We start from the raw sequence: 18,282 nt of genomic DNA, 5'->3' as shown, positions 1-18,282 counted from the left end.
GGTGCAAGGGGCTGGAACACATTTGGGGTGAATAAATTCCTCAGTTTGAGCCAAAATCAGATGATCTGGTGGGTGCAAGGGGCCAGCACAGGTTTGGGGTGAATAAAATCCTTAATTTCAGCCCAAACCACTTGTCTTGGTGGGTGCAAGGGGCTGACACAAGTTTGGAGCAAATAAAATCCTTTATTTGAGCCAAAGTCACATTTTCTGGTGGGGGCAAGGGGCCAGCACAGGTTTGGGGTGAATAAAATCCTTAATTTCAGCCAAAACCACTCATTCTGCTGGGTACAAGGGGCTGAAACAGGTTTGGAGCAAATAAAATCCTTTATTTGAGCCAAAACCAAGTTTTCTGCTGGGTGCAAGCAGCTGACCCAGCTTTGGGGTGAATTCCTTAATTTGAGCCAAAACCAAATTTTCTGGTGGGTACAAGGGGCTGAAACAGGTTTGGAGCAAATAAAATCCTTCATTTGAGCCAAAACCCAGGTTTGGGGTGAACAAAATCCTTAATTTCAGCCGAAACCACTTGTTCTGGTGGGTGCAAGGGCCTGACAGAGGCTAGGGCAAATTAAATCCTTTATTTGAGTCAAAATCAGATGATCTGGTGGGTACAAGGGGCTGACACAAGTTTGGAGCAAATAAAATCCTTCATTCGAGCCAGAACCCAGGTTTGGGGTGAATCAAATCCTTCACTTGAGCCAGAACCCAGGTTTGGGGTGAATCAAATCCTTCATTTGAGCCAAAACCCAGGTTTGGGGTGAATCAAATCCTTCATTTGAGCCAGAACCCAGGTTTGGGGTGAATCAAATCCTTCACTTGAGCCAGAACCCAGGTTTGGGGTGAATCAAATCCTTCATTTGAGCCAGAACCCAGGTTTGGGGTGAATCAAATCCTTCATTTGAGCCAAATGCTCTTGCTCTGGTGGGTGCCAAGGGCTGACCCAGGTTAGGGATCAATCAAATCCCATATTTGAGCCCAAATCTCATTTTCTGGGGTTTTGGGGCACTCAGAGCTCTCTGGCATGGACGAGTCTCTGCCCAGCTGGGACCTGAGCTCGTCAAGCCCCATGCACCAATTAATGAACCCCGCAAATTGCAGGCCCGGTGCCTCCCGGCGCCAGATGCGATGCCGAGATCAGATCCCGGCTGCCGGGCGCAGCTGGGGATGCAAAGCAGGAGCTGAATTATCCCGGGAAGGATCCACCTGCTCCCGGCACCTCTGGAATTCCTTCCCCATCCCGGAAAGAACGCGTCAGCTCGGCCCCGGCCTCTTCCTAATCTCGGCGGGGAGGAAGAAAACCTGTTCTGGTGGCGGCGCTGATGATGGAGATGGATGGCGGTGGTGATGATGATGATGATGATGGTGATGCAACATCCCGGGGAGGGTGGGAATCCCTCCCCGAGCCCCAGGGCGAACAGCTCAGCCCTGAATCACCCTCTCATCGCCCTGTTCCCCTGGCAGATGTCACAACCACATCCAGGCCCTGCTTTTTACGAGGCATCCAGGGCGGGCGCGGCCGCCCCGAGCGGGCAGGAGCCACCCCAGCCTGTGCCAGAGGGGTCCCCAGCCCGTGGGACATCGGGGTGCTCCTGGTCCTGCACCTCCAGCTGGAAAATCTGGAGGTGTTTGGGGTCTCCAGGACCTCCAGATAAAGAATCTGGAGGTGTTTGGGGTCTCTAGCACCTCCAAATGAAGGGTTGGGAGGTGTTTGGTGTCTGCAGGACATCCAGATAAAGAATCTGGAGGTGTTTGGTGTCTGCAGGACATCCAGATAAAGAATCTGGAGGCGTTTGGGGTCTCCAGGACATCCAGATAAAGAATCTGGAGGCGTTTGGGGTCTGCAGGACCTCCAGATGAAGGGTTGGGAGGTGTTTGGTGTCTCCAGGACCTCCAGATAAAGAATCTGGAGGTGTCTGGGGTCTCTAGCACCTCCAAATGAAGGGTTGGGAGGTGTTTGGTGTCTCCAAAGAAGAATTTGGGAGGTGTTTGGTGTCTCCAGGACATCCAGATGAAGAATCTGGAGGTGTTTGGGGTCTCCAGCACTTCCAGATGGAGGGTTGGGAGGTGTTTGGGGTCTCCAGGACATCCAGATGAAGAATCTGGAGGTGTTTGGTGTCTCCAGAACCTCCAGATAAAGATTTTGGAGGTGTTTGGTGTCTCCAGCACTTCCAAATGAAAAATTTGGAGGTGTTTGGGGTCTCCAGGACCTCCAGATGAAGGACTGGGAGGTGTTTGGTGTCTCCAAAGAACAACTGGGAGGTGTTCAGCATCTCCAGATGAAGAATTTGGAGGTGTTTGGGGTCTCCAGGACCTCCAGATAAAGAATTTGGAGGTGTTTGGTGTCTCCAAAGAAGAATTTGGAGGTGTTTGGTTTCTCCAGCACCTCCAGATGAAAAATTTGGAGGCGTTTGGGGTATCCAGGACCTCCAGATGAGGGATTGGGAGGTGTTTGGTGTCTCCAGCACCCCCAGATAAAGAATTTGGAGGTGTCTGGGGTCTCCAAAGAAGAATTTGGAGGTGTTTGGTGTCCCCAGCACCCCCAGGTGGAGGATTTGGAGCTGTTTGGTGTCTCCAGCACCACGGGAACCTTTCCAGAAGGGTCTTTGGTGCTCTCCAGCATGGACATCCTGGCGTTGTGTCCTCACCAAGGGGCACTGAGCTGCTCCTGCCACCTCCAGAACATCCCAGACCCATCCAGGGCTGCCTCACCGGGCAGGAATTGTCCTCCTGTCACCAGGGCTGGGATCCAGGAGTCCCCAGAGCCCCAGGGCGGATTCGGGGCTCCCCTTTGCCCCCCATCTGACGCATTTCCCGTGTCCCCAATTGCAGCCACGCCTTCCTGGCAACCCCAAATCATCATTGCCCTTGTGAAATCCAGACAGAAGCTCCTCGTGGGCCGACCACGGGGCCACCAGAGCTGCCACCAGCCTGGCAGGACCTGTCCCTTGCCACCAACCTGGCAGGACCTGTCCCCTTCCCTTATCACCCTGTCCAAGCTTTGGGTTTGGTTTTCTCCCTCTCCACGCCCTCGGTCCCTTTTTAGATCTTCATTTTTAGGCTCCCCACAGCTTTTTTAGAGTCTCCAGCACCTCCAGGTGAAGGGTTTGGAGGTGTCTGGGGTCTCCAAAGAAGAATTTGGAGGTGTTTGGTATCCCCAGCACCTCCAGGTGAAGAAGTGGGAGGTGTTTGGGGTCTCTTTGGACCCCACAGCCTTTTTAGGGTCCCCACAGCCTTTTTAGGGTCCCCACAGCCTTTTTGGGGTCCCCACAGCCTTTTTGGGCCATGTCAAGCCCAGGATTTTGGGGGTTTCCCGTGATTTTGAGGTTTTTCAAGATTTTGGGGGGTTCATTCCCAGGATTTTGGGGTTTTTCAGGATTTTGGGGGTTTCACTCCCAGGATTTTGGGGTTTTTCAGGATTTTGGGGGTTTCACTCCCAGGATTTGGGGTTTTTCAGGATTTTGGGGGTTTCCCAGGACTTTGGGGTTTTTCAGGATTTTGGGGTCTCCCCTGATCTCCCTCCAGCCCAGGACCCCCAAAGCACGGCCCAGGCTCTGCCCGTGGGGTCCCCACAATGGGGGGCACCCGGGAATTGGGGCTGTGGGGAGCCCTGGGATGTCCACAGGGGTCACACACACACACCTGCAGCATCCCCGGCACCCCCAAAACATCCCTGGCACCCCCAGAGCATCCTCAGCATCTCCAGAGCATCCTCAGCACCCCTACATCGTCCCCTGAACCCCTGCAGCATCCCCGGCACCCCCAAAACATCCCTGAAACCCCCCAGAACATCCCCTGCACCCCCAGAGCATCCCCTGAACCCCCACGACATCCCAGACACCCCCCAGAGCATCCCCAACACCCCCAGAGCATCCTCGGCACCCATACAGCGTCCCCTGCACCCCCCCAGCATCCTCAGCACCCCCAGAGCATCCCCCGAACCTCCTGAACCCCCCAGAGCACCCCCAAAGCATCCCCTGAAGCCCTGCACCCCCTGCACTGCCAGGGCACCCCCTGAACGCCCCCCGGCACCCCCAGAGCATCCCTGGCACCCCCTGAACCCCCCCCAGCACCCCCAGAGCATCCCTGGCACCCCCATCCTCTGCCCACCCCAAAGCCACGACCCCAACCCCCGATCCCGCACCCCCGACCCCTCCCTGCTCCCTGTCCCCCACAAACGAGGTCCCCCCCATCCTGCTTTGTTTGGGTTTTTTTTTGTTTGTTTGTTTGATTGTTTGTTTGGTTTTGGGGTTTTTTCCATTTTTTTTCCTTTATTAATTTATACAAAAACGGTCGCGAGCGGCCCCAGCTGATCCGTGCCCGAACCCCCTGGAGGTGTGGGGGAGCACCGGGAGGGCAAAAACCCCAAAACAACCCCAAAACCCCCCAAAAACCGGGGGGGGGGACCCACAAGGAAGGCTCCGGGGCCACCCTCACCCACCCACGGGCGCGGCAGAGCTGGGGGTGCCCCTGGAGGTGCCCCTGGAGGTGCCAGGGCATGGAGCTGGGGGGATGAACCCCCCAAAATCCCGGGGGGATCGAGGGGAAGGAGCCGAGTCCCGATGGCTCCAGAGCCCCAGGACCGGGGGAGCCGAACCCGGAGGGTCCCGGGGGACTGAGGTGGAACGAGCCCCAAAATCCCGGGGGGATCGAGGGGAAGGAGCCCCAAAATCCCGGGGGGATCGAGGGGAAGGAGCCCCAAAATCCAGGGGGATCGAGGGGAAGGAGCCCCAAAATCCAGGGGGATCGAGGGGAAGGAGCCCCAAAATCCCGGGGGGATCGAGGGGAAGGAGCCCCAAAATCCAGGGGGATCGAGGGGAAAGGAGACCCAAAATCCCGGGGGGATCGAGGGGAAGGAGCCCCAAAATCCCGGGGGATCGAGGGGAAGGAGCCGAGTCCCGATGGCTGCAGAGCTCCGGGACCGGGGGAGCCGCACCCGGAGGGTCCCGGGCACCGGGGCTGGAGGCGGCTCCGGGGTCAGGACCCCCCCGTGCCCCCCGCGCCGGGCTCGGGGCAGAGCTGGGGGCGGGAAGGGAGCGATCCTGGCGGGGTTCGAGGGATGGGGAGGGCAGGGGGATCCTCCGAGGTCGCTTTTGCCCGGGCTCATCCCCCCGAGCTCGGCGGCGTTTCCAGGAGCGGAACCTCGGGCGCCTTCCCGTCCCCCCCACCGCCCTCTACTTCCTCCGGCAGCCCTTGGCCGCATCCCCCATCATGTCCCAGTACTCCCCGAACTCCAGCTTGGCCTCGTTAGGGTCTCCCATGCACTCGATCTTCTCTTCCAGGGGTCCCACGCACTGCAGAGACAACACCGAGGTGATGGGAGGGGGTCCCACCTCATCCAGGACCCCATCGGGACATCCTGGGGGGGTCCCACCTCATCCAGGAGCCCTCCCAGCTCCTCCTGGTCGCCTCCCTCACCTTGCCCAGGTGCGGCAGCTTCTGCACCACCAGGTCCTGCATCTCGTTGGGGGTCAGGTACTCCTTCTGGCCCTTCACGGCGTAGCAGTGGAACTGGCTGATGACGGTCTCGATGGCCCGCTCCACGTCCGTCAGCTCCTGGCAGTCCTGAGGGGGGGACAGGGCGTGAGCAAAGAGGGGGACAGGTCCCCAGAGGGGTCACACAGGTCCCCAGGGGGGTCACACAGGTCCCCAGAGGGGTGGCACAGCTCTGTGGAGGGGTGGGATAGCTCCCGGGAGGGGTGACACTGCTCCATGGAGGGGTGGCACAGCTCCCTGGAGAGGTGGCACTGTCCCCAGAGGGGTGGCACAGCTCCATGGAGGGGTGACACAGGTCCCCAGAGGGATGGGACAGGTCCCCAGAGGGGTCACACAGGTGCCCAGGGCGGTGGCACAGCTGCCTGGAGAGGTGGCGCTGTCCCCAGAGGGGTGGGACATCCCACAGAGGGGTGGGACAGGTCCCCAAAGGGGTGGCACAGCTGCCTGGAGAGGTGACACAGCTCCTGGGAGGGGTGGCACAGCTCCGTGGAGGGGTGGGACAGATCTCCAGAGGGGTGGCACATCCCACGGAGGGGTGGCACAGGTCCCCAGAGGGTGGCACATCCCACGGAGGGGTGGCACAGGTCCCTGGAGAAGGGGCACAGGTCCCCACGGGGGTGGCACAGCTCCATGGAGAGGTGGCACATCCCGCGGGGGGGACACGGGACAAGCCCCGGGCGGGTGGGACATTTAACCCCTCCACAGCCACGGCATAAAAAAAATCTCCTTTTCAGCACCAGGCCTGTCTGTGCGGATGTGAGACACCTCCCCATCCAGCTGTGCCACCTCCCCATCCAGATGTGACCCCCCGCACTCCCCGCGGCCCCCACAGAGATGTGAGGCCGCACAGCTGTTGCTCGCCCCCATCCAGCTGTTGCAGCGCCTCTGCCCGGCTGTCACAGCCCCTCCAGCTGCCACCTCCTGTCCCCCCGAGCTGTCCCCGCCCGGGCCCCGCCAGGCTCCGCCACCGCGGCGTCTCTCGCCACCCCCGGCGCGGGCCCGGCCCGTCCCGACTGGTTCTTCCTCTCCTCCGCACCAGCCCAAGTGACTCAGAGCCCGCCTGGAGCTCCCCGGAGCCCCTCGGCCACCCCCAGACCCCGGTACCGGCGGGGTGGGGGGCGCAGAATAACCGGACCCCCACCCCCGGGCAGTCCCGGTCATTCCCGATCACTCCCGGTCTCTCCCGGTCTCTCCCCATCATTCCCGATCATTCCCGATCATTCCCGGTCTCTCCCGGTCTCTCCCCATCATTCCCAATCACTCCCGGTCTCTCCCCATCATTCCCGGTCTCTCCCGGTGTCTCCCGGTCGCCCCCGGTCGCTCGTGCGGCTCCGTTTAAAGGAAACGCCGCTGATTCACCCCAAATCTGCGGCTTCCCCGTGAAACCACAGCCGGTGATGCCCAAAGCCTCAGCCCGGCACCTCCAAATCCTCCACCGGCGCCAGGGGTGGGCACCTCCCGGTTGGAGGCCGAGCAGAACGGGAGCTCCGCTGCCACCGGGGCATCCTCGGAGAGGCTCCCGGAGGTCAATCCCGGAGCTGCCCCGATGCCCCAAAGCCCCGAGCACCCCCCGGCTCCCGCGCCGTGCCCGGGGGTCACCCCCGGTGTCACCCCCGTCCCTCCGGGGCTCCCGGGGTCCCGATGTCCCCGCGGACCTTTCGCTTCTTGCGGCAGTTGCACTGGCCCATCCTGCTGCTCGCTGCTCCTCGGGGTCTCTGGGGGTCTCTCGGGGTCTCTGGGGGTTTCTGGGGGTTTCTCGGGGGTCTCTCGGGGGTCTCTCGGGTTCTCTCGGGGTCTCTCGGGGTCTCTCGTGTGCCGCGGGCTCCGGGGGAGCTGGCGGGGGAAGGAATCCAAGCTCAGCTCTGGGTTCTGGGGGAGCTGCCCCTGCTCCAGCGCCAGGACTCCTCCTCCTCCTCACCGCGGAAGGAGCCCCGGGATGCGGCTCTGGAGCTGCCGGGACACGTCCCCGGCGTCCCCGCAAGTCGTGGCAGAGCCGAGCGTGGGAGCGGAGGGGCCCGAGGCGCACAAATCCCCCCGGTCCCATCCCGTGGCACTTACCTGCAGCTCGGGCTGTCCCGGGTGTGCGCGGGCTGCGGCGGGGCCGGGGTTTTATACCGGGCCAGGTGTGAGTGGGAGCTCCGTGGTGCAAGGCGCCTCATTTGGGAGAGCCTGGCCCGGCGCCAGCGTTGGGGCCGGGAAACGCCTCCTTCCCGGCCACACCGACGGCTCCTCATCCCATCGGGGCTGGCACCGCGTGGGAACGGCCCTGCGAGCCCGGGCCGGGATCCCGCCGGCCCCAGCAGCGCCGGATTCGGGGGACGAATATTCGGGATATTCCCCAGCCGGGATGTGCCCCCCTGTGCCACCCCAGACCCTGCAGAGGAGCTGGTGACCACCGTGACCACCGCGGCATCGCTGCCGGGCATCTCCCGAGCCCCACCCCGGCCACAGCCCCAGCTCTGCCCCCCACGCACCCCCCAGCGCGGCAGGAAGGCGTTTGTGGGGTGCAGGGTGGCACCCCAAAAGCCAGACCCCAAAAACCAGACCCCAAAAACCAGGCCCCAAAAGCCAGACGGGCGCCAGGGCAATTTGGGAACGGCCCCGTCCATCACGGAGTGACCCCAAACCAGCACCCCAATCCCCACCAGGAGATGGGGGCTCAAATCAGGAGCCCCCCAGCAAGAACAGCAGCGATGCTCAGGCTCAGGGAAACCTTTTTTTATTTTCCAGAGGCCCCCGGTCACTTCTTGGCCGCCTTGTCCCTGCGCACGGCCTTGGCCAGCTCCCCGATCAGCCGCCAGAACTCCCCGAATCTCAGCTCCTCGTCGTTGTTCACGTCCAGCTCGCTCATCTTCTCCTCCAGGGAGGGCACGTCCTGCCGGGGGGGGCACACAGGAGGGCGGCTCGGCCGCTTGGAGCCCCCCAGAAACTGGGATGGGCATGGGGGGAGCAGGGGCTGCCAGCCCCGGGGGGACCGGGACAGAACCGCAGGTCAGGGGGACCCCCGGGGCACCGGTTCAGGGTGACCTCAGGGGGACCAGGAGCAGCCCCACGGTTCAGGGGGACCCTCGGGGGACCAGTTCAGGGAGATCCCCAGGGCATCAGGAGCATCCCCCATGGTTCACGGGGACCCCCAGAAGACCGAGAGCAGCCCCGTGGTTCAGGGGGACCCCCGGGACATCGGGACAGGGGCACCCCCGGAGCACTGGGAGCAGCCCCGCGGTTCACGGGGACCCCCGGGAGCAGCCCCGCGGTTCAGGGGGACACCGGGGCACCGGGAGCAGCCCCGCGGTTCCGGGGGACACCGGGGGACCCCCACGGCGCTGCTGCTGCCCCCCTCACCTTCATCATGTTGGGCAGCTGGAGCCGCACCAGCTCCTTGAACTCTCCGGTGCTCAGCGTCCCCTTCCTGCCCTCCTTGGCGGCGAAGGTGACAAACACGGTGACGATGCGCTCGATGGCCGCCTCCAGCTCGGTCAGCTCGGTGGCATCGCTCGCTTCGGTCCCTTCGGTCCCTTCGGGCAGCTCGGCCATGGCACCGCACACGGGGGCTGCAGGGACACGAGCCCAGAAAGGGTCGGGGGATGTCCCAGGGGGGACCCTCGCCCCCTCCCCAGCCCTGCGAGGGCTCAGGAGGGTCCCGGGGTTTGTGCAGGACCCCGGTGGTGACACGGGGACATCAGGGCTCCCCACCGGAGCTGCGAGGAGGCCTCACTCACCCCTCGTTGTCCCCGGGAGGTTTCGAGGGGTTTGGGGCAGTTTTGGGGCGTTTTCGGCAGGTTTTATACCCGCGCCGCAGGAGGGGACAGCGCAGCCTTTGTGTCCCCCCCGCCGCGTCGCGCCGGTGTTGGGTTTCCTGATGCGGCCGGACGGACGCGAAGTCACCGCCCGTCCGTCGGTCCGTCCGTCCCTCCGTCCTCTGCTCCCTCCCCGCTCGGGCACCGCACCAAACCCGGCCTGAAGTGGCCGCGGCCTCGGCAGCTCCGGTGGGGACAGGAGGGGACCGGAGCTGGGGCATCACCGGGGCTGGGGCATCACCGGGGCTGGGGCATCACCGGGGCCGTGCACAGGAACATTCCCGGAACCGGGGTGGTTTTGGGTGGAACAGACCCCCGAGACGGTTAAATCCAAACTTTGAGCCCCATTCCGGGCGTGCGGGGCAGGTGTCACCCCCAGGTCCTTCCCTGCAGGCTTGGGGACAAGGAGCCGCGGTGACATCCCTGTCACATCCCTGTCACATCCCTGTCACATCCCTGTCACATCCCGGCCTGGCCCCGGCAGTGCCACCGAGCCAGGGCCCGGCTGGGCCCGCACCGAGTGAGAGTTGTGACTCAGCCACCCGCTGACATCATCCCTATTAATAGTGGGCTCTGTAAAAAATTAATTAATCCCAATTAATTAGGGGGTTGGGACGGCCCGAGCCCTCGCCTTTAATCAGTGGGTATTTATAACATGGCAGCCCTGGCATGTGTCCAGATGGGCACCCCCATTCCCACGGGGACCCCAAACTGTGCCCCACACCCCGAGGGGACCCTCAGCCTCAGGACTGTCCCCAATGTCCCCAGCCTCACCCAGGGGTGTGACAAACAGCGAGGCTGCAGCCCCCCAAAGGCAACACATGGGAATTTGGGGGCCCAAAGCCCCAGGGGTGTTTTAGGGCCGAGGAAAGGGGGTCCCCACCAAAATGTCACAATTGTCAGCCTCAGGACTGTCCCCAATGGCCCCAACCAGCTGCAGCCCCCCAGGGGAAAACGCAGGAATTTGGGGTCCCAAAGCCCCAGAGGTGTTTTGGGGACCAAGGACAGGGGGTCCCCAGGGCAATGTCACAATTGTCCACCCCAACCTGGGTGACAAACTGTCCCATTCCCAGGGTGACACGCGGGAATTTGGGGTCCCAGAGCCCCATGGGTCTTTTGGGGACCAAGGACAGGGGTGTCCCCGGTACAATGTCACTGTCACTGGGTTGTGCTGAGCCCTGGGACACTCACGGGGACAGGGAGGCTCCCACGGGCCCTGTCCCCACCCCACAGTTGTCACCCCAGCTCACGGGGCAGGAATTGGTTTCCTGCAGCCCCATCCGGCCCCGGCAGGACGGGGAGGGGGACGGGACGGGGCTGGGACGGTCCCCGAGCCCCACGTCAGGACACCGGGGTGGCCTCTTGGGAAAGGGCGTGTGAGTCAGGGGCAGGAGCGGGGACAGGTTTGGGGTGAATCAGCGGCCCCGGAGCCAGGCGGGCCCGTGACTCCTGAGCCTGGAATTTGGGGTGAGGAAGGGGCAGGTGCCCCACAACGGGAGGGGAAGGGACATCCAGGGGACACTCTGGGATTCCCATCGGGACTGTCCCCATGGGCGGGGGGGGGGGGGTGAGATGGCCTTGGGGACACCAGCGGAGACAGGAGGTGACCATAAAGGGAACAGGACTGGGACCGTGGAGGGACTGGGGCCATCTAGGGACAGGGATGGGGGCCATAAAGGGACAGGGACAGGGCCCTATAGGGACAGGGACCTTGTAGGGTCAGGGACCATATAGGGACAGGGAACATACAGAGATTTGGGCCATACAGGGACAGAGACCATATAGGGACAGGGACTATATAGGGAGAGGGACCATATAGGGACAGGGACCATATAGGGACAGGGACCATTTAGAGATTTGGGCCATACAGGGACCATATAGGGACAGGGACCATATAGAGATTTGGGCCATACAGGGACCATATAGGGACAGGGACCATATAGGGACAGGGACCATTTAGGGACTTGGGCCATATAGAGATTTGGGCCATATAGAGACAGGGATGGGACCATACAGTGACAGGGACCATGTAGGAACTTGGGCCATAAAGGGACAGGGACCATATAGGGACAGGGCCATCCATATAGGGACAGGGCCATACAGGACAACAGGACCCTGTGTGACAGGGTAACCACAAGCAGGGGCTCAGTGTCCACGTCCACATCCTCCTCCTGGGGTTCTCCACACCCTGCCTGGGCTGGAGACCCCAACCGGGGATGTCACCACGGCCACCACAGGGACCAGCCTGGGGACCCCAACCGGGGATGTCACCACGGCCACCACGGCCACCACAGTGTCCAGCCCGGCAGTGACCCCTGCCTGGGCTGGAGACCCCAACCGGGGATGTCACCACGGCCACCACAGTGACCAGCCCGGCAGTGGCCCCTGCTGGCCCCACCGGGTCTCTCTGGAGGGGACAGAGGTGCCACAGAGCCACCACGGGCGGTGTCCCCAACCCGGCCACCTCAGCTCCTCCCTTCCCGAAGCCCGAGTATGGAAAAGCCTCTCGCAGGCGATGGGATGGGGAGACAAGCTCGGCCCAGCCCCGGCACTGGTTTAAACTGGAGCAACTGGTTTAGCTGGGTCAAAGTGGAGCAGGGGAGTCGCAGTGGCTGGGACCTGTTCCAGGCTGTGTGTAAAGCTCCTGGCATGTCCCTCACTGCTGCTTTAGGAACAGCTCCTGGGAATCTGCCCTGCACGGTCCGGGACCCCCCAGCACCCCCCAGAGTTGGGGTTCAGCCTGGGACCCCTCATTCCTCCTGTCCCAGAGGGATTTGGGGCCTGGGACCTGTTCCAGGCTGTGTGTAAAGCTCCTGGCGTGTCCCTTGTTGCTCCCACTTCTGGGAATCTCCAGCCCTGCCGGGTTTGGGACCCCCCAGAATTGGGGTTCACCCTGGGACCCCTCATTCCTGCTGTCCCCAAGGATTTGGGGGGCTTGGACCTGTTCCAGGGTGTGTGTAAAGCTCCTGGCGTGTCCACTTTGGGAACAGCTCCTGGGAATTTGCCAGCCCTGCAGGGTCTGGGACCCCCCAGGACCCCCCAGAATTGGGGTTCAGCCTGGGACCCCTCATTCCTGCTGTCCCAGAGGGTTTGGGGGCCTGGGACCTGTTCCAGGCTGTGTGTAAAGCTCCTGGCATGTCCCTCATTGCTGCTTTAGGAACAGCTCCTGGGAATCTGCCCTGCAGGGTTTGGGACCCCCCAGAATTGGGGTTCAGCCTGGGACCCCTCAGTCCTGCTGTCCCAGAGGGATTTGGGGCCTGGCACCTGTTCCAGGCTGTGTGTAAAGCTCCTGGCATGTCCACTTTGGGAACAGCTCCTGGGAATTTGCCAGCCCTGCAGGGTCTGGGACCCCCCAGGACCCCCCAGAGTTGGGGTTCACCCTGGGACCCCTCATTCCTGCTGTCCCCAAGGGTTTGGGGGGGCTGGCACCTGTTCCAGGCTGTGTGTAAAGCTCCTGGCGTGTCCCTTGTTGCTCCCACTTCTGGGAATCTCCAGCCCTGCAGGGTCCGGGACCCCCCAGAATTGGGGTTCACCTCCGGTGCCGCTGTCCCCAAAGGGTTCCTGGGGCTCGGAATGCACCTCGGACGCTCCCTCCGTGCCAGCCCCGTCGCTGTCCCCTCTGTCCCCGCCTGGCACGGGGTGGGCTCGGGGTTATTTTTGGCCAATGCCCGTCCCTGTCACGAGCCCGGTGACGTTCCCGGGGCTTTCCCGGGATCCTGCCCGCTCTGATCCGCTCGGGGGACGGGGACGCGGCGAGTGAGTGCCACGGGACCCCTCCCGGTGCCCCCCAGGCTCGGAATTTTGGGATCCGCTCCCTCCCGGTGCCCCCCCAAACTCGGAATTTTGGGATCTGCTCCCTCCCGGTGCCCCCCAGCCTCGGAATTTTGGGATCCGGTCCCTCCTGGTGCCCCCCAAGCTCGGAATTTTGGGATCCGCTCCCTCCCGGTGCCCCCCCAAACCCGGAATTTTGGGATCCGCTCCCTCCCGGTGCCCCCCCAGGCTCGGAATTTTGGGATCCAACCCCTCCCGGACCCCGCCCCCCCCTGCCCCATACCGCAATGGGGCCGTGTCCTGGTCCAGAGGTGCCTTTTGAGACCCCTCCCCTGTTTGGGGACCCCCTTAATCCATCCGGGACCCCCCCAGTTTCCCCATTCCCAGGGTTTGGCTCCACCTGGGACCTCTCCCCTGTTTGGGGACCCCCTTAATCCATCCCGGACCCCCCAATTTCCCCATTCCCAGGGTTCGGCCCCACCGGGTTTGGGGTCCCCGGGCAGGGCCCGTCCTCAGCCGCGGGGACAGGAAATGAGGGAGCTGCAGGATGTTAATTAAGCCCTAATTAGGGCTGGAACACGGCACGAGGAGCTCGGCACCATCCGGCCCTGCTGGAAATGCTGCTCCTGTTTGAGGGGGTCACAGCTCCTGGGGGGGTCACGGAGAGGGGGTGAGGAATTTGGGGGTGAGGAATATGGGGGATCAGGAATATGGGGGATGAGAAATTTGGGGGATCAGGAATATGGGGGATGAGAAATTTGGGGGATGAGGAATTTGGGGGATCAGGAATATGGGGGATTGGGAATATAGGAGTTGAAGAATTTGGGGGCTGAGGAATTTCAGAGATTAAGAATTAATTTAGGAGATGAGGAATTCGGGGGATTAGGAATACATGGGGATTAGGAATTTGAGGGATTAGGAATATGGGGGATGAGGAATTTGGGGGATGAGGAATTTGGGGGACCAGGAATTTAGGAGATGAGGAATTCAGGGGATTAAGAATTTGAGGGCTGAGGTATTTGGAGGATTAAGAATTTGGGGGATCAGGAAATTGGAGGCTGAGGAACTTGGGGGCTGAGGAATTGGAGGGATTAGGAATTTGGGAGATTAGGAATTAATTTAGGAGATGGGGAATTCAGGGGCTGAGGAATTTGGGGTCTGAAGCATTTGGGGGATTAGGAATTTAGGGGATAAAGAATTTGGGGGCTGAGGAGCTTGGGGGATCAGGAATTTGGAAGATTATGAATTAATTTAGGGGATGAGGAATTCAGGGGATCAGGAATTTGGGGGATGGGGAATTTGGGAGATTAGGAATTTAGGAGATGAGGAATTCTGGGGATTAAGAATTTGGGGGGTGAGGAATTTGGGAGATCAGGAATTCAGGTGCTGAGGAATTTAAGAGATAAGGAATTTAGGACGTGAGGAATTCGGGGGATCAGGAACTCGGGGGATCAGGAATTTAGGACATCAGGAATTCGGGGGATCAGGAATTCGGGGGGTCAGGAATTTAGGACGTGAGGAATTTGGGGGATCAGGAGTTTAGGACGTGAGGAATTCGGGGGGTCAGGAATTCGGGGACAGAGGAATTCGGGGCCGATCTCCCCGGGGATGCCGGAGCCGAGGAGGCTGCGGGGCTCCAGCCCGCGCGGGCCCGGGGCCGTAACGGGATCCCGGGCATTATCGGCAGCACCGGGGCCAGCTCGGCTCCGGTTTCTTTGGCCGAGCCGTTGCTGGAGCAACGCCGGGCTGGGCCTTTGTGGGGCCCTTTCAGGCGGACAAGAGCCCTTTGAGAGCGCGGGGGGCCCCGCGGAGTCACCCGATAGCCCCCGGCGCTCCCCCCGGGCCGCGCTGGCTCCCCAGGACACCGGATCCGTTATGGGCACCGGCAGCCGCCGGTCCCAGCCCGGCGATGCGGCCCCGTTCCCGGTGCTGACAGACGGGGGATGCCCGCAGGGTCACGGCGTGGCCACCGCTGCCACCTGGGGGTCCCCTGGGGCTGTCCCCGATGCGTGACCCCCGTGTCCGGCCCAATCTCGGCGATGTCCCCAATTTTCCCGCATTTGGGGGGGATGAGGGACGCTCGAGGGTGGCGCGGGGACCCCTCTCGGAGCGATGCTGTCCCCCCGCCGTTCTGGGGGTGCTGTCCGAGGTTTGTGCCCCCCGTGCCCGGCCCCCGCGGGGCTGGCCGGCGGTGCCAGCCCGGCTGCCCAGCCCCGGTATCGGATCCTCCCGGAGGGAGGGGGCTTGGAGCTTATTTAACGTGCCCGGCCAGGCCGGGCGGGCGCACTCGCAGCACGGGGAGCTCAGGTGAGCACAGGTGCCTCTGTTCCACCCCAAATCTCCCCTCAGAACGCTCTGCCCAGCCCCTGGGATCCCCCCCAGACCCCCCTGGGATCCCCTCAAAACCCCCTGGGATCCCCCAGAACCCCCCTGGGATCCCCTCAGAAGCCCCAGTCCTGACACTGGGATCCCTCCAGACCCCCCAGTCCTGCCCAGCGGGACCACAGCCAGGGGTGGGTGACATTTTGGGGGCTGAGGAATTTGGAGATCAGGAATTTCGGGGATCAGGAACTTGGGAGATGAGGAATTTGGGGGATCAGGAATTTGGGGGCTGAGGAATTGGGGGGATCGGGAATTTTGAGGATCAGGAATTTCGGGGATCAGGAACTTGGGAGATGAGGAATTTGGGGGATCAGGAATTTGGGGGCTGAGGAATTGGGGGGATCAGGAATTTTGAGGATCAGGAATTTGGGGGATTAGGAATTTGGGGGCTGAGGAATTGGGGGGATCAGGAATTTAGGAGATGAGGAACTTGGGGGATCAGGAATTTGGGGAATCAGGAATTTGGGGGATCAGGAACTTGGGGGATCAGGAAGTTGGGGGATCAGGAAGCTGGGGGATCAGGAACTTAGGGGATCAGGAACTTGGGGGATCAGGAATTTGGGGGATCAGGAACTTGGGGGATCAGGAACTTGGGGGCAGAGGGATCCGGGGGCTGTGGCCAGGGGGGTTGCCGGGACAGGGGGGCTGGCGGGTGACGTTTGGGGGTCCCGCAGCCGCAGCCATGGGATCGCAGCTGGAAGGGGCCATGGAGACCCTGATCAATGTCTTCCACCACTACTCGGGCAAGGAGGGCGACAAGTACAAGCTGAGCAAGAAGGAGCTCAAGGAGCTGCTGCAGAGCGAGCTGGGATGTTTCCTGGAGGTAACTGGGACCAGTTTGGGCACCGGGGGGGCTCCTTTTCCCCCATTTCCCAGGGGAACGGCGCCTGCCCGGCCCCAGGGCTCACCCTGTGCCCTCCCCAGACCCAGAAGGACGCGGGGGCCGTGGAGAAGATCATGCAGGACCTGGATGAGAACGGCGACGGGGAGGTGGATTTCCAGGAATTCGTGGTCCTGGTGGCCGCCCTGACCGTGGCCTGCAACACTTTCTTCTGGGAGAACGCCTGACCCTCCCTCCTGCCGCATTCCCGTGGGCTCCCAAAATCCCCCAAGAGCCCCTCCAGGCCGCCCCCCCAGCTCACCCCCTCTGCACCCCAGCATTCCCAGGGGATCCCGCTGGGATCCAGCTGCACAATAAAGGCACCAACCCGAGGGGTGTTGTGAGCTCCTTCCTTGGTTCCTGCTCGGGATTCCTGCCCTGTCCCCGCTGTGAGTGCCCCCAGGGGACATCCCACTGTGGGGTCACGGGAAAAATCCCACTCTGGGTCACCCCAAGGGCTTGGAGACAGCCCTGGGATCCATCCTGGGATCTACCCTGGGATCCACCCGGGATCCATCCTGGGGTCATGGGGAAAAGCCACCCTAGGTCACCCCAAGGGCCTGGAGACAGCCATGGATCCACATGGGGATCCACCCTGGGATCCATCCTGAAACCCCCCTGGAATCCACCCTGAGATTCACCCTGGGATCCACCTCAGGATCCACCCAGAATCCCCCATGGAACTCCCCCTGGAATCCACCCTGGCATCCTCCTGTGATCCCCCCTGTGATCCACCTTGGATCCACCCTGGGATTCCCACTGGGATCTACCCCAGGATCCACCCCAGAATCCTCCCTGGAACCCCCCCTGGGATCCACCCAGGGATTCCCCCCTGGGATCCACCCCGGGGCAGGGTGACCTCCCGGGATCACCGGGGTTTGGGAAGGAGGGGAACAGGTCGGGACTCGCCGCGGGCGGCTCCGGAGGCGCCGGCACCGCGCCCGCGGGGCCGGAGGAACCGGTTGGGATTTCCCGGGAATGGGACGGGACAGGACGGGACGGGACGGTGGCCAAGGGCTCCAGCAGGGCCGCCAGCGCCATCGCCCGCCCGCCATCCCGGTTTGGGATCGGGATTGGGATCGGGGTGGTTATAAAAATAGTAATATAATTAGAGTAATCAAAATTTGGACAATTTGGATTTAGGACAACACGAGACAATAAAAACAAAGAGTTACAGACGGTCCAGGTACCTTTTCTGGGCAAAATAAGCCCGAAAAAGGCCCCACGTTAACAGAGGACTAACCCTTAAAAGCAACAGCCTGTTGCATATTCACACAGCTCATACATGATGCATAAATTCCATTCAAATACAGGATTCTGTCTGGACAGTGTCAACTTCTTCCTCATAATCCTAATGTCATCTTCAGGGCTGAGTGAGGCAGGAAGAAGTTCGTTTGTCCAGATAATGGAGCAATAAAATTCTCTTTCTCTGAAAGATTTAGGTGTCCTGTGGCTGCTATCTCAGTGTGAGTCTTCTCTTTAAAAAAAGAATCTTACATAGCATAGTTTATATTTTAACTTTATGTCATAACCTAAAACTATATTTAAGACACTACTTAAGAAAATTAATACAGCATCACTTTCTAACATAACAATATAGTATTAATTTCAATATTTGCCAAAAGCCAATCACAAAATATGCATTTTTCACACCATGGTTCCATGACAATTCCATGACAATTCCATGACAATTGCACGACAATTGCATGACATTCCATGACAATTCCGTAACGATTCCATGACAATTCCGTCACGATTCCATGACGGTTCCATGACAATTCCGTCACGATTCCATGACGACACCGCTCCCTATGACGTCACCACGACTCCACCCCGAATTCCCGCCAGAACGTTCCCACCTCCTCCTCCGCCCCGCCTCTTTCCCCGCCCCCTCCTCTGCTCCACCAATCACCGCCCACCGAGGGCGGGGCTAGCGCAGCAGGGGGCGTGGCCGGGAGCCCG

The 18,282-nt window shown here is 61.5% G+C and overlaps 3 protein-coding genes across 5 annotated transcripts; 1 reads left to right on the top strand and 2 right to left on the bottom strand.

Moving 5' to 3' along the window:
* Nucleotides 1-5,154: 5,154 nt before the first annotated feature.
* On the bottom strand, nt 5,155-6,691 carry S100A14 (S100 calcium binding protein A14). The gene is made up of 3 exons (XM_077191897.1): nt 6,632-6,691; nt 5,413-5,559; nt 5,155-5,288 (listed from the first exon to the last, which is right to left on the bottom strand). The coding sequence occupies exons 1-3, from the start codon at nt 6,689-6,691 to the stop codon at nt 5,169-5,171; spliced, it is 327 nt and encodes a 108-aa protein (XP_077048012.1). The 3' UTR covers nt 5,155-5,168.
* Nucleotides 6,692-8,193: 1,502 nt separating this feature from the next.
* S100A13 (S100 calcium binding protein A13) lies at nt 8,194-9,386 on the bottom strand. Its single transcript, XM_077192069.1, has 3 exons — nt 9,210-9,386; nt 8,833-9,041; nt 8,194-8,365 (listed from the first exon to the last, which is right to left on the bottom strand). The coding sequence occupies exons 2-3, from the start codon at nt 9,022-9,024 to the stop codon at nt 8,231-8,233; spliced, it is 327 nt and encodes a 108-aa protein (XP_077048184.1). The 5' UTR covers nt 9,025-9,041; nt 9,210-9,386; the 3' UTR covers nt 8,194-8,230.
* Nucleotides 9,387-12,965: 3,579 nt separating this feature from the next.
* Nucleotides 12,966-16,646, top strand: S100A1 (S100 calcium binding protein A1). 3 transcript variants are annotated; one of them, XM_077192017.1, is made up of 3 exons: nt 12,966-13,043; nt 16,115-16,263; nt 16,365-16,646. In XM_077192017.1, exons 2-3 carry the CDS (start codon nt 16,123-16,125, stop codon nt 16,506-16,508), a joined length of 285 nt encoding a protein of 94 aa, XP_077048132.1. In that variant the 5' UTR covers nt 12,966-13,043; nt 16,115-16,122; the 3' UTR covers nt 16,509-16,646. The 3 variants fall into 3 exon arrangements, with proteins under 3 accessions (XP_077048132.1, XP_077048133.1, XP_054507363.2); XM_077192018.1 differs by lacking the exon at nt 12,966-13,043 and adding an exon at nt 13,651-13,728; XM_054651388.2 differs by lacking the exon at nt 12,966-13,043 and adding an exon at nt 14,828-15,365.
* The last annotated feature ends 1,636 nt before the right edge of the window (nt 16,647-18,282 follow it).

Source organism: Agelaius phoeniceus, chromosome 31 (genome assembly GCF_051311805.1).
Source record: "Agelaius phoeniceus isolate bAgePho1 chromosome 31, bAgePho1.hap1, whole genome shotgun sequence".
NCBI lineage: Eukaryota > Metazoa > Chordata > Aves > Passeriformes > Icteridae > Agelaius > Agelaius phoeniceus.
The sequence above is the reverse complement of the archived record's forward strand: the minus strand, read 5'-3'. Positions and strand labels throughout refer to the sequence as shown.